The sequence below is a fragment of the Oenanthe melanoleuca genome, chromosome 4 (genome assembly GCF_029582105.1).
Source record: "Oenanthe melanoleuca isolate GR-GAL-2019-014 chromosome 4, OMel1.0, whole genome shotgun sequence".
In the NCBI taxonomy this organism is placed as follows: domain Eukaryota; kingdom Metazoa; phylum Chordata; class Aves; order Passeriformes; family Muscicapidae; genus Oenanthe; species Oenanthe melanoleuca.
The window spans coordinates 48,127,508-48,142,086 of record NC_079337.1 but is presented as its reverse complement, the minus strand read 5'-3'; the positions used below and the strand labels follow the sequence as shown (position 1 = coordinate 48,142,086).

Below are 14,579 nucleotides of genomic sequence, written 5' to 3'. Positions count from 1 at the left end.
GTCGCATGCTGGATGACAAAGGGCAGTGATGCTGTGCTTGGGTCAGGGAGGCCTGGAGGAGACCCCTGTGGCTCTGGGTGTTTGGGTGGCCCTTCTGCCTGGCCAGTGGCCACCTCCTGTGTGTGCCTGCCCTACACAGGGCCCAGGGCAGGAGCACAAGGAGTTTGTGCTGGAGGAGCTGTGTCCAGCAGCACACTTAGTGGCAAGCTCATAAAAATGCTTTACTCACTTCTAATTAGTCCACAGACAGGTGTGGAGCACCAAACACTTGAGCTTGCCTTTTTTATCACTCACTCAGGAGATGACTGACTGGGCCTGCTCCCATAGCCAAGCTCTGCCCCACAGCCTCTCCCAGAGCAGGGTGCCAGAGGTTGCTGACACATCACCACGTGAGACCTGCGCACCTCCAGACACACCTGCAGGCTGTGCTGAGAGATGATGATGATGATGATGGATAGAGATAGCAAAGAATGGGGTTTTATTTCATCACATCCTACCAGATGCCTAAGAAGAGGGAGCCCAGCTGAATTCACTATGCAACTCTAACGCTTCCCATTTCTGCTGAAGTATATTCATCAGGATGCTGATATCTCACTGCCTGGTGAGCAGCTGTGCAATGCCATGGTGATGTACAGAAGGGAGAGCAGGTACAGCAGAAACGAGGCATAAAAATAAAAGCCTGCAAACAGCAATCAGAATATGAGAAAATGAACGGCTTGTATTTCTTTGCCTTCTGCTTGAAAATAAGGAGTGCACATTGCAAAGCCAGACACTGCTCAGGTCGTGCTGTTGATTTCTAAGGTTCAGCCAGGAGGGACCAAAGGCACAGGGGAGTCCTGGCCACTGACCCAGCATGGCAGCTGTCACAGGGAAGAGCACTTCCTACAAGAGGCTAGTCCAGTTGCTGGGCTGATTTGTCTCTGTTTTCTTATGAGTCAAAAAGCATTGCATACATTCTAGACTGAATGATCATTTTCAGGAAGTAGTGATAATTTTATCGGCCACTGGGTGTCCCTCTTAGTCTGAGAAAAAGGCAAAATTTAAGTCTATGAGTTTGTAATTTAAGATAATACTCATTTTCTCCTGCTTGAGAAATGAAGCTGTTCCCTCTGTCTTATTTGCTATCACTGAGATCAATCTTGTCATACACAGAAATCTGCTCAAGGATTTAAAACAGATCATTATGTTCTTACTGTGATTTTTAGTCATAAAAATGCTTTAAATGTATCCTTTACAATTAAAACTCTGGCCTGGCTGAATACTAAGCCAATACACAATGTTGCTTGATGAGAAATACTATCAAATGCTTACTTAAAAAAGAAAACCAACCAACGTACGAAACCACAACAGAATTAGTGCTTTATCAAAGGAACTCAGAAGTGTATTTTAAGAAGCTGTAGTGGATGGTATGGTATGGTATGGTATGGTATGGTATGGTATGGTATGGTATGGTATGGTATGGTATGGTATGGTATGGTATGGTATGGTATGGTATGTAAATAACTGAAGTATTTGGCATGTGCATGAAAGATCTGTGAGGTGGGAAGGATGGAGTATAAAGGGCTCTTACAGCATTAATATTCCAAACATGCATGACAGACTTGAGAAAATATTTCTTTCATACCCACCTAAAACTTACATTTCAGAACAGTCTTAAAGGTGAGGGACTCTTCCATAGCCCAGTCTGTACATTATTTAGGACATAACTCCCAGTTTGCTGATGCATTAAATTTACAGAGACCGGAAGGTCTGAATTAGAGAAATTTTGCTTCCTCTTTTTTTTTTTTGTCTAGTAAACAGGATATACCACATGCCCCTTAGCCCATTAGCACTAAGTGTGACTGCTAATCATGTCCTTAGGCTGTAATGCCTGGGAGGGGGAGAAGGCTTAAAGAAAGAAGGGACACAGGATTTGTTGGTAGCATTCTCCACTTTAAAATGTCAAGAAGTCCTAGAGAGGTCAAATCATAAAAACAAAGAATCATAAGATGGCTTGGGTTGGACTTTTAAAGGTCACCTAGTCCAATTCCCTGCAATGAGCAGGGATATCTTCAACTAGATCACATCACTCAAAGCCCTTCCAAACCTGACCTTGAATGTTTCCAAGGATGGAACATCCACGACTTCTTTGGGCCATTGCTCTTATTGCTTGTATCCAACCTAAATCAGCCCTCTTTTAATTTATAACCAGTACTCCTTCCTTGTCTTATCACAACAGGCCCTGCTAAAAAGTCTGTCCTCATCTTTCTTAAAAGCCCTATTAAGTACTGAAAGGCCTCAACAAGATCTCCATGGAGCCTTCTCTTCCCCAGGCTGAACAACCTCAGCTCTCTCAGTCTCCCCTAACAGGGGAGATGCTCCAGCCCACCCACTCCAGCAGCTCCATGTCCTTCCTGTGCTGGACCCCAGATCTGGATGCTGCACTGCAGGTGGGTCTCACCAGGGCAGAGCAGAGGCACAGAATCCCCTCCCTGGCCCTGCTGCCCACGGTGCTCTGGATGCAGCCCAGGACACATTTGGCTTTCTGGGCTGAATTGATCATGGCTGGGTCATGTCCAGCCTCTCATTCACCAGCACCCCTAATCCCTACTAAATCTTAATTTTTGGGTAAGGCTTTGACATGGTCCCCCACAACATCCTCCTCTCTAAATTGGAGAGATACAGATTTAATGAGTGTGGTAATAATTGAGTGATAATTAAGATTTAGTAGAGATTTTTAGCTCTTCTTTCCAAAGCTCAGGAGCCAGGCACCTGGCATCCTACTACGATCCTATCCAATTAACCCAAACTGGTGGGTGGGTGCCAGCAGTGTCTCAGCATCTTTGGACACCAGCAGCTTTCCCACAGCTTAAATTCCACTGCTTCATCTTGCTACCACACCTGGTGTGTGCTTGGTGAGCCACCTCAGTGAGTGTTGAGGATCACCTCGTGTTTGATCACCTCATGTGCTGCTCACAGTTGTGATCACAGGACTTTACATTTCCATTAAGCTGTAAGTATAATGACACAACTCTACATCACCATTGAATTTAATAACCAATAAAGAATGAGATGTTTATTAGACTCTCAAATCCAAGCACAGCAAGTTAAAAGATGTCTCCTACTAACAAACACCATTAGTTTAATCAGTAAGATTTTAGCAGAGAGGTTATTTTCCAGGTAAAATTACTGGTTTTTAACCTGTGTGATAACTCTCACCATCTGCTAATTAAATGAGCAAAGTACCAGAGTTCAGTAGAAGCCTAGAGATAAAAGCGGGTTCACCTCCGAACATCAAGTTTCTAAGTACTAGGAAACAGAAAAAACATGCAATCCAGTATAGCTTGATAGAATCACAGCAGAAAGCAGCAATACTACAATACTATAAAAAATAATAAGTACAGGTATTAATTATGAATTTGAAGACAGTGAATAGGAAGTTATATTAAATCATGACTTGTCAGGTATCTATCTCTAGGCAAGTGGTAATGTTCAATACAACAAAGAAAGAAGAACATCAGACAAGGATAAATGGATTCAACTCAGCACTTACCCAAGAAAGTCTCTCTGTGATGAAGGGAAAGACTTCCAGGAAGGGAAAAGAGGCTAAAAGGTGGATACTGTACTCTCAACATCTACTATACTAATGTACTGGATGGAATTAAAAGAAGAGTTTCCTTCTTTGTTTTATTTAATTAAAAGCAAGAAAGCAGATACTTACAAGCTTAACCTAACAACATTCAAACAAAGATTAAACGTGTACTTTGGCAGCCTGATGACACCAAACCAATCGCTATTCTTATTACTCTCAAATATAGCTTTCAATGGGAAAAGTCCAAAACAAATGCAAACCAAAAATAAGGTAAATCACGATGAAAATTTCTCTCCCATTCTCTTTGTTAATGATAGGCAACAACAGATGACTTCTGACTACTTGGATGGCTCGAATAAGCAATAGCAATTTCTTTATGTGCCACATATTGCAACAAACTGGGAATATCATAAGAAAACAGAAAAAAATATTAACGGACTTTAATGCAAAGCAGTCGAGTCAGTTACTCACATACTAATACTACTAGCAGGTGTAGCATCATTTGCCTCACCGGATACTGACAGGTCAATGCTAATGGCTGCCCTGAGGTTAGCCCAGAATAGGGCATGCTTGCTCCTCTCCTTCGGCCACTCCAGGTACGTGCGCTTTGCCATGAGAGCTTTCAGCTTGTGGTACCTGGCAGGGATAAGGTACGGAGGGATGGGCTCCAGCAAAATGAGGATCAAGCTGTTGGAATTCTCACTGAATAACTTGTGATGGGCAAAGTACAGCTCATAGTGACACCACTCGCTCTGCACAAAGTTGGGAGACAGCACGAAGATCGACTTGTAGCTCTTCTCAATGCAGTTAATGATGTTCTCCACAATGCTCTTGCCGGGGATGAAGTTTCTCTCGTGCTGGCACAGCTGCACGCAGCCCTCCCCCTTCTCCAGGTTGGGGATCAGCTCGTTCTTCACCCACGGCGAATCGCGCTCGCTGTAGGAAATGAACGCGTGGAATCGCAGAGCGCTGCCCTGATCCCCGGGGGGGCTGTGCCGAGCTCTGCGCTTCGTCTGCGTCCACTGCCAGGTCATGCGCACGTACCACGGCACGTCCAGGTAGATGCACAGAAAGGCCACCGCGGCCACCAGCAGCAGCGTCAGCAGCAGGGCTGTCGCCAGCAGCAGCGCCGTGTTGCAGGCCAGCAGGCTCAGGTGGAAGTCCTGGAGCTGCGTTCCTCGCAGGCTCTCCGGGTACTCGCACTCGTACGCCGCCGGCCAGCCGAACAGCTTCCCCCCCGCCCGCCGCTCCAGGCGGATAAAGGCCTGCAGCTCACAGGAACACTTGAACGGGTTGTGCCCGGCCTGCAGCCCCCTGACCCTCGGGCAGCTCTGGAAGAACTCAGCGGAAGGGGTCAGCATCGAATTCATCTCCATGTTGAGGAACTGCAGCGATGGAAAGCCACTGCACCCCGGCAGGTCAGCCAGCCTGTTCGAAGCCAGGTTCAGCTCTTCCAAGCATTGCAGCTCCACCATCCCCCTGGGGACATTGCTGATCTGGTTGTTCTCTAGGCTGAGTTTCCTGACGTTGGCTGGCAAGCACCCAAACACGGCATCGGCCAGCTGGTTGGAGGACAGGTCCAGCTCAGTCAGAGACTCAGCCCACGGGCACTGCGCCTCGGCTCCATCGTGCCGCAGCAGGTTGCTGCTCATGTCCAGGTATTTCAGGGATTTCATACGGCTGGTCATGGAGCTTACCTTGAGAAGGCTCTCAAATTTATTCTTCTTCAAAATAAGGAATTTCAGATCCATGAGAGTGCCACAATTCTGGAACAATTCATCTGTCAGGGCATTGTGAGAAAAATTTATATACTGAAATGAGCTTGTCCTATTGGGGCAAAGCATGTGTGGCATATAAGCATCAGCTATTGTCAAATTGGCAATATTCATCTCTGAAAATTGTCTGTATAGAATCTCCTGATTGAAATAAAAAACTTTATTACGAACACGCTCCAAAGTTAATGCTTTCATGGAGACTTTCAAAGAGATTAATTGTTCCACAGAGCTTAATAAGGGCGGATATGCATATTCAGTCAGCTCCTCCACTGGTCCTCGAAAAGTCAAATTTGTCACAGTCAAATGTTCCACAGGTGAATACCAAATAAGCATGAAAATTTGCAGGATGATAGGCCACTGTAAGTCCACAGCATCAAGTGTGAGAGCTGTTGTCTTGATTTTCTTCAGAAGCATTAAAGGTGGAGAGGGGAAATCTCTGTAGCTCAAGGTATATCTTAAATTAACTATTTTTAAGTTTTCTGAAGCGCTCATTCCATCGTACAAGAGCGGAAAACTGAAGTTTTGGTTTGCTGCAAAAGCAATGTGGAGGTTCCTTGTAGTCAAGACTGTCAGACTCTCAGGCTCATACAGTGAAAAGTTTTCCAAAGTCAGGAAGATAGTATGCAGCTGCAAATGTTTGATATACCTGAAGTCTGACCTTCGTATCATCGTAGCACTTAATCCAAGGTACTCCAAATGAAACATGTTCCCAAATTCCTGACAGATGGGCAGGGCAGTAAACTTATTGAAAGAAAGATCTAAATGTCTAAGATATGCAAGAGTTAGACAGCAAACTTTAGAAATGTTATTATGAGATAAATCTAAGTATTCTAAATTTTCATTAAAAACAAAGACACTAAAGTCAAGCAGCATAATTAGATTATGAGAAAGATTTAATACTTGAAGGTCAGAAAGAGAAATAAATTCTGAGATACTAAGTCCAGAGATCCTATTATGTGATAAATCTAATACTTGAGTATGGAATGGAATAGTTTTTGGAACATAAGTTAGCGAACTGCTTGAATAGTTTGCAATATATTCATCTTCTACAGTTGGTTGGATATTATTCCATAGTGTGAATGTTAAGGCATAAGTAAAGACAGAGATATTTTTGAGGAATCTCATTATGCTACGCAGCTTTGTCTTGTTTTCTTACAGAAACACAGAAGCATATCTTTGTTTTCTGTTCAATATGTCTCACTGATGAGTCCAGCCCTATGAAAAAAAATACATGAAATTTAATGAAGCTGTTGAATTGTTGAAGTTGCTTTTTTAATGTGAAAATAAATTCAATATAAAATCTATGTAATAAAAATTATTTTTACATACTCTTGTTTTCAGTTCTTATCAATCATCCTCATTCCCATTCTTTAACTCTAATTATTGACTCTGTCAAATATAAATTAATTCTCTAATAATGAGTGGGATGCCACTGGTATGTTAAAAACACATAGATGTTAAGAAATACAAAATTCTCAACAATCATGAAAAAAACCAAAACTGGTACAAACTGACATCGATGCATTTATGAATAAAGGAGAACAAAACAACCCATCCATCTGCTGTTCCTATACATCCCAAGTTCACACACATTTGGGAACAAAAATCCAATAAAACCCACATGGGAACAGATGCAAAAATAACCTCTTCACTCAAAGGATATTCTTCTTCACATCCCAAAGACCCTGGACATTGCCATGCACCCTCTCAGGGTCAGGTTATCAGCTTTGTCCTTGCTAGAGAAAAAAAGACATAAGAGCCCATTTTTCCAGTAGGCCAAGAATTCTAAGGAGGAATTATACTGTCCGTTATTATATTGGGTTTGTGTGGTGAGGTTTTGGTAGCAGGGGGACTACAGGTCTGGTTTCTGTGAGAAGCTGCCAGAAGCTTCTTCTGTGTTCCATCCAGCCAGCAACAGCTGGATTCAAGGCCAAGCTCATTCACAACATTAGTAGTGCCTCTGGGATAATGTGGTGAAGAAGGGGGAAAGCGCCCTGGGGAACAGCACCTGCAGCTGGGAGAGGGGAGTGAGAATATATGGGAGAAACAGCTCTGCAGACACCAAGGTCAGTGCAGAAGGAGGGGAAGGAGGTGTTCCTGAGGCTGGAGGTTCCTCTGCAGCCTGTGATGAGGCAACTGTGCCCTTGCAGCCCATGGAGGTCCATGATGGAGCAGAGATCCACCTGCAGCCTTGGAATACCCCATGCTGGAGCATGCAGATATCTGAAGGGGCTGTGCCCTCATGGGAAGCTCCAGGCAAGGACCTGTGGTTCTGTGGAGGGAGGAGCCCACTCTGGAGCAGGTTTGTTGATAGGACTGTCCCTTCATGGAGGAGCCATGCTGGAGCAGCCTACGCCTGAAGGACTGTGCCCCATGGAAGGGATTGTGCTGAAGAGTTCTTGAACAACTGCAGCTTGGAGAACTTTGTGGAGAACTATCTCCAGTGGGAGGGACCTCAGGATGGAGAAGGGGAATAGAGTGAGGAGGAAGAAGTGGGAAATAATAAGTGATGAACAGACCACAGCCCCCATTCCCTGCCCCCCTGTGTCATTGGGAGAAGAGGTAGAGCATTCAGAGGTGAAGCTGAGCCCAGGGAACAAGGGAGGTCTGGGAGAAAGGTGTTTTGGGATTTGGTTTTATTTCTCATTATCCTGATTAAATTGTAATAAATTAAATTAATTTCCCAGGTTGAGTCTGTTTTGCCTGCAACAGTAATGGGTGAGTGATCTTTCCCTGCCCTTTTCTCTCCCACAAGCCTTTCATTTTATATTTTCTTCCCTGTCCAGTTGAGGAAGGGAGTGATGGAATGGCTTGGGTGGACAGCTGGCACTCTGCCAGGTCAACCCTCCACACTCCACACAAATGAATATTGTAATACCAGTCTGACCAAAAGCATACTACTGGTAATACCACACCATGACTAGACTATGTATGACACAGTGATACCCAAAATCTGAAAGAAAACACTAGACATTACCAAAGACTCCAGAATTTCCTAGGTGTCCTATGAAATTTCCTACGCTTTCCCACAATTGGAACTTAATAAAGAACTTCTCTAAAAATAGTGAGTGTTGATTAATCTAGTTCTAAGTACCAAACACCCAAGGATATAGTCCAGCTGAATTGATGTCTGGTCATGCCTATCAAGAGCCTCCATGGACTTGTAAAGGCATCAGTCCTTTTCTGAAACACCATGACCTGGGCATTACTCTCTTGTTGTCGAGCATTAAACAAAGCACACAGACAATATGAAGCATAAACAACTCATAAACAGTTTCAAGAGACAAACATCCCCAGTTTTATTTTCCATTCTGATTTTTTCTATGAAAAAGATCCAAAATCCCAAGGTTTTAAAATTCTGTCCCTGTGTAATCTTTTGTTAAACAGAAACCAAAAACCTATTTTTTTCAGTTCTAGGTTATAATGTATGTTAGTCCCTAATAATTTGACTAACTGATATCAAAACTCAACCTTTACCATCCAAGTTTCCTATTAGGCTTAATCAAGCTTTTTCTTAATTAAATAAAGTAAAAAATATATGCAATTAGTATCACCAAAAGCAATAAAAGAATAAATCACTAAAGTACTTCTACCTCTATTGAATCCAGTGAGAGGTCAAATTACAGCTTCAGAAAGTTGTGCTAGGTATCTGAGAACACAAAAGAAATGAAGCTGGGATGGTTGGTCAAAGTACAGGATCAATTGCAAGACAAAACAAGATGAGGAAATCTGACCCAGCTCCTTCAAAGTGCAGTCAGCTCTGTTCTTCAGAGTCCAGGCTGATAAACAATCGAACTCTTGAATCAAATAAACTTTGATCTAGAACTATCTGGAGGAACTTCCTCCCAGGCAAAAAGGATGTAACAAAGCAAAAAATGTTCTAAAGGGAGAAAAAACCAGAAATATATTCTCTGTCCATGTTGCGGCACCAGATGAGTTTTAATTTACTGTACATGCTATGCTAGACACTGCAACAAGGGACGAGCCACACTCTATAGCCCTGAGAGTGCCACAGTCAAAGAGTAAAGCAAATATGTCTAAAAAAGCAATAGTAAGGATCAAGGGTTAGCCCTCCAATGCTGTTTTAGAATGGTATTAAATTCGAGTTGGCTGAGAATTAAACTGCCATACCAAATTACTTTTCTCCCTTTCCTCTTTGCTGAAATTCAAATGAGTATTTTCACTGAAACCTCAAAAATGGAAGAGTATCTTCCAACACCAAAGAAATACCAGCAGCTGAGATTTGAAGTCCAAGATATATATGTAAAACAAAGAGAAAATAATTATAAATAATGAAGCAAATGTAACCCACCTTTTGTGCATGGAATCCATCTTCAAGTTGAAAAACCAGCAAAAGTCCTCTGCATACATGGTTAGCATCTTCAAAATAGAATTTCGAACATATGTAATGTTCAAGGTGGGGAACCTCACATGAAATACTAATTCCTCAATTATTACCTACCTCAGGACTTTTTCAAACAGGCTATACAATTCTAAGAATTAATGGAGCTGCCTTACAATGCAGGTATGAAGAGCACAATGAGAGGAAACTTTTAACAGTTCTGACTAAAAATACTTTTACTTCTGTAGTATTTACATAACTATCCAGTTTATGAGGAAATAAACCTATCTCTGGTATAGAATATTTCCCTTGGCAAGACTGTTTAAATAATTCTGCATTTCTAATTTCAAGTCTGCTTCTGATGTTGCACAGATGTTCTAGAAATCAGTCAACTGCATCTCCTCTTTGCATACACAGAAAAAAGGAAGCAGAACTCTCACTGCCAACTCTTGTTCATATCAGGATCTCTTGCAGAGCTCTGCCCTACCAAAATTTTTTGTTCATCAAGGAAAGTAAATAATGTAGCACACTGATGAATGACAGAAGTTTTTATCTCAAAAGCTAGTAACAGGGGCAAACTGATACAGCTAAAAACCTTTGCAGGCTTATCATCTTTACACTAGAATGGTTATCAAAGATACCTCACATTGTGGCTTCCTCCAAAAAATCATAAAAATTAACAGAGAATATTCCCTATGACAAGACAGCTGTAATGAAGTCACAAAAAATATGATAATGTAGGGCAATCTGGGGTTGAAAGCATCCATTCAGTTAGCACTGTGAACAGGGACATGAGCCGGGGAGAAAATCAACATCTATGACCCAAGGCAAGACCAGGAATCGTGAATGTTTCTCAATAAGCAGCAAGAGTGTTTGCCAGCTGATAACATCTAGACTTCAAGTTAAAAGAGACACTTCTATTGCTAGGCATTAATCCATGATACTGAATAGAGTAAGGCACTTGCTGACAGAACAATGATATCACAATTAGGCAAAACAGTGGCAGCTTTACTTTGAACATAATTAACAGAAAAAACTTTGCTACATGGATAAAATCAAATATACCATCAGCTTTCATCAGAACTGACTCTAGTGCACACACAGCTACTAAAACCATCTTTTAGTCATAGCATGTTTAAGTTTCTTATCACCTTTCTTTGTGAAGCTTTAGAATACATTAAAATGAACTGTTTGCCATAAAGAAAAATTTGCAATTTGTTAAAATAAAATGGACATGCCTGAATACCTCTGTTAAACCATTAGGAACCTTGCATCATTTATTTTTACTAAGCAATTCAACAGTTTTGTTTGGGACTGGTTTCAATTTACTGATTCAATCATTTTTCATTACAGGCAAAAACTAAAAGCACTGTATTTCTGTTCAGGCATCTTGAAATGTACCAGCTACATACTATCTTTTTCATAGTCAATTCACATATGTTTATATTCCATTTCTGAATTTTACACTGCTGGGGTTTTTTCAGTTTGTTCTATCAATGTTCACAAAAACACATTTCATACTTCTGCCTGTATGTCATTATTACTTACCCAGAGAGGAACCACAGCTCTCCTTGGCCTGGTACGAAAAGCTATTCAGGACCAGCCAAAAGTGTGAAGAATCTCTCTGACAAGAACTGCAGAAGGGAACTTAAATGTGCAAGGCATGGGGTTAAAGGATAGTCACACCAAATGAACTCATCAAGGCACTCACGAAAAGTTAACACAATAATTACAGTTTTGCAAAGCTGGTATTTGGTCACATCAAGGACTTTCTCTTTAACTGTAATTGTCATTGTCACCTGTATGTCAAGTAGGTGAAACACAGGCTAAATGCCACCACAAGTCAAAGTGAGCAGAGACTGTATCACATTTATGCCCAAGCCTATTTTGCTTTGGTATAAACAGACACAAGGATCAAAGCTGTGGAAATCAAACTGGTAACCCAGAATCACTTTGCAGAACACAAAATTTTCTAACTTACTGATTATAAATACTGCTTTCTCTTGACAAAACAATGACTACAAATGAGCATTATAGTCAATCTCAGCAAACATTTCCAAAAGAAAGCACAGACTAACCAGAGCCCTGAGTAAAAATATGGGTTTCACTGAGGTTTTGAACCTTCCCCTCAGCAGAATCTCCCACACACTCCATTATTTTCCCTTGAGTGACTTTCCTTCCTCTAACTCTCTGCAGCTGAACTTCAGTGAAGATGTTGTGTAACATTTCTTAAGCTATAGAGCCAAGCTCTCTGCAGAGCAGCTCACATTGTGTCCCTATCTGCCATAGTTCAGTTTCCCTTATACTACACAATATTTAAATATATATAAAAACATTCACACTTTTACACTTTCATTTCATTCATGTTTTAGGTTTTGGAGGGTGTTTAACTCCCATGTTATCAGTTTTGTCTGTTGATATTTTAATGTATGTAAAAATAGCATTCCTGCTAGTCACCAGGATGACTAGTCAAATGCCAGGAATCTGGTGTGATACAGTATCTGACATGAGAACACATTTGCACACTCCCTTTTCCTGATACCTGGAGTGCAGCAGCAATTAAACATTTCAGTGCAGCACCAAATGCAGGCACACGTCACCAGGCTGCACAGAAAAGGTTAGTTCCTTTCCAAAATGTGCAGATAAACTGGCTCATGTGCTGTGAGACTACACATGGCCCCTTGAACACAGAAAAATTTCTTCATGGATTAAATCTGGTTTTATAGAAAGGGTTGGGAGTATGACAGAGGCTGAGATAATTGTTTAACATATTCAAACTTGAGAAACTGATTCTCTCTTGTGGAATCAGAGAAACTAGCTCTAATAATCTGTGGCATGTTTAGCTCGTTTATCAATTATTTGGCACATGGAAAAAAAAGGATAATAGTATGTGGGCTTCTGGTTCCAAAGTAGAACTTCTAACTGATGCCCATGCTCATTAAAAGTCACCATTTCCGATTTATTCACTCAAGGATTTTGGAATCCAGAAACCTGTAATACTAGAGAACTGTAGTTACACATTTCTGCTTATCATAACATCAGCTTCCCTGAGGTCACATAGTTCCAAATTCTTTCCAAAGTGGCAAACAAAGCTTGCTTGCCTTGCTAAAACCACTCCTTAATTTCTGGTAATGGCTATGGCTCCCACATGAGTAACAGGAAGGTTTCTTTGTGCACTATCTGACTTTCAGAGTGTTTCTCTGTCTTCCAGCCAATAGAAGAAGACAGATGAGTTCTTAAGGCAACACACAACAAGGGGACGTTAATTTTATTGCAGAGGTTTCAAGGGTTCCTGGCCTAAAACTGAGGCTCTTGAAAAAAAATTTCAAGCAAGGTACCACATAATGCAGCTGTCCCTGATTGTGAGAAAGAGATAGGCAAAACAAGCTGTCTGATCATCAGTTTTCTAAGGGTTAAGTGAGTCACACACTGAAGCAGTACTTGGAGGGGGAGGAGGAAGCAGAGAAAACATTTATTTCCACAGTCCTGAATGAAATGTCTGCAATTTGGTAATAGGTGTGTAATATTAATTTTGAGGCTAAGTGGGATGAGAGAGCTAAAGGTGTTAAATTGGACCTTCCTTCTACAGGTCATAAACAGTCACTCAGGGTTCAAGGCTTCAGGTCAAGAAATCTCAGCCTACTTAGACCTCAGACAAAAAGAAGAATCAAAATTAAAACCTTTTACTAATAATGGAAGACACAAATAAGACAAAATGTAAGCATTCTATTCTACATGAGGATTTCACTGTAACATCACTTCTTCTCTCACATGCATGTTGAAACACATTTTTGAAGGGAAACTTCCTGCTTGATGGTCATCTAGCTCTGGTATCTCAAACAATCTTCCCTTGTTGGGACAAAGAGGAAGTTTGCAGTCTTCATCTTTAGCAGTTGTGAATGTTTGCCTAAGCCCAGCCACGTTTCTTGAAGCCAAAAGTACAGTATAAGTACAAACAGAGGCCCTGCTATATTTCTGTAAAGGAAAGAAAATATTGTAAAGGTAGTTTGTTCTTCTAAATCAGTGAATAAAGTCTTATCTGCTATCTTAAGACTTGGGAAATTTTTTCAAGCTCTGACTGGTTATTGACTTTCTGTTCACAAGTAATAGCCCTGCTACAAGAGATATGGTTTCAGCTGAAAAGGACAGATTCATTTAATAAGAAGCATAAAGTGAGATATATGGATGAGAAGACAAAAAAATAGAAGGCCAGGGGGGAAAAAGCACAATTTAGAGACATCAGGAGTTTCTCAAAATATGAAAATATGATAATATGATGAAGGCAGTCCTGTTACTGATGCCCTCCTACCCCCTCTGGTCAAGGTATCTCTCAGGATCAAAATGAGATCCTGACTCTATGGGTTTTAGACCTCTGTCTCCTCCTCCCTTGCTGCAATGCCAAGCTAAAAAGTGAAGTACCTCACTTTTTTTTTTTTTTTTTTTTTTTTCTTCTGCTTAAGAAAAAAACACAAAACTTTTCTTCCTTGCTCAATCCTTGGTTTTGGCAAGTTCAAAGTTCACAGACTTCAGTATCTGGATCCTATCGTTTTAATCTTCACCGAATTTAAACAAAGACTACTCTGAGCTCTGGACTTCAGGCATCTTCTCAGGATCTTTAATTTTCTTTCACGTGAATCAATTTCAGCAGAAAACCTCCTTTGACAAAGTCTTAATTTTGTGACTAAAGCAGTTCTGCAAACTATCTAGCAGCTGAAGCATTCCTCCACATGACTATATCAGCTGCTACAGATTTTATTCAGCTCAGAAAGACTCACTACAATATTTCAAGTCATATTTCAAAATCCACATTCAAATTCATTTGCAATTTGCTATCTCAAGAGATTTGCAATAGGTGAATTGAATTTTGACTACAGTTAGAAGGTAACACAGA

General features: G+C 41.1%; 1 protein-coding gene across 4 annotated transcripts; it reads right to left on the bottom strand.

Moving 5' to 3' along the window:
- Positions 1 to 1,528: 1,528 nt before the first annotated feature.
- On the bottom strand, positions 1,529 to 14,552 carry LOC130252626 (toll-like receptor 6). 4 transcript variants are annotated; one of them, XM_056490398.1, is made up of 4 exons: positions 11,237 to 14,552; positions 9,659 to 9,726; positions 8,940 to 8,995; positions 1,531 to 6,561 (listed from the first exon to the last, which is right to left on the bottom strand). In XM_056490398.1, the coding sequence occupies exon 4, from the start codon at positions 6,469 to 6,471 to the stop codon at positions 4,039 to 4,041; it is 2,433 nt and encodes an 810-aa protein (XP_056346373.1). In that variant the 5' UTR covers positions 6,472 to 6,561; positions 8,940 to 8,995; positions 9,659 to 9,726; positions 11,237 to 14,552; the 3' UTR covers positions 1,531 to 4,038. The 4 variants fall into 4 exon arrangements, with proteins under 4 accessions (XP_056346371.1, XP_056346372.1, XP_056346373.1 ...); XM_056490396.1 differs by lacking the exon at positions 11,237 to 14,552 and having other exon boundaries at positions 1,529 to 6,561; positions 9,659 to 10,180; XM_056490399.1 differs by lacking the exon at positions 8,940 to 8,995.
- Between the last annotated feature and the right edge of the window lie 27 nt (positions 14,553 to 14,579).

What these genes read in the sequence shown, in the direction of transcription:
- LOC130252626 (XM_056490398.1), bottom strand. Translation starts at nt 6,471, where the DNA reads ATGAGATTCCTCAAAAATATCTCTGTCTTTACTTATGCCTTAACATTC.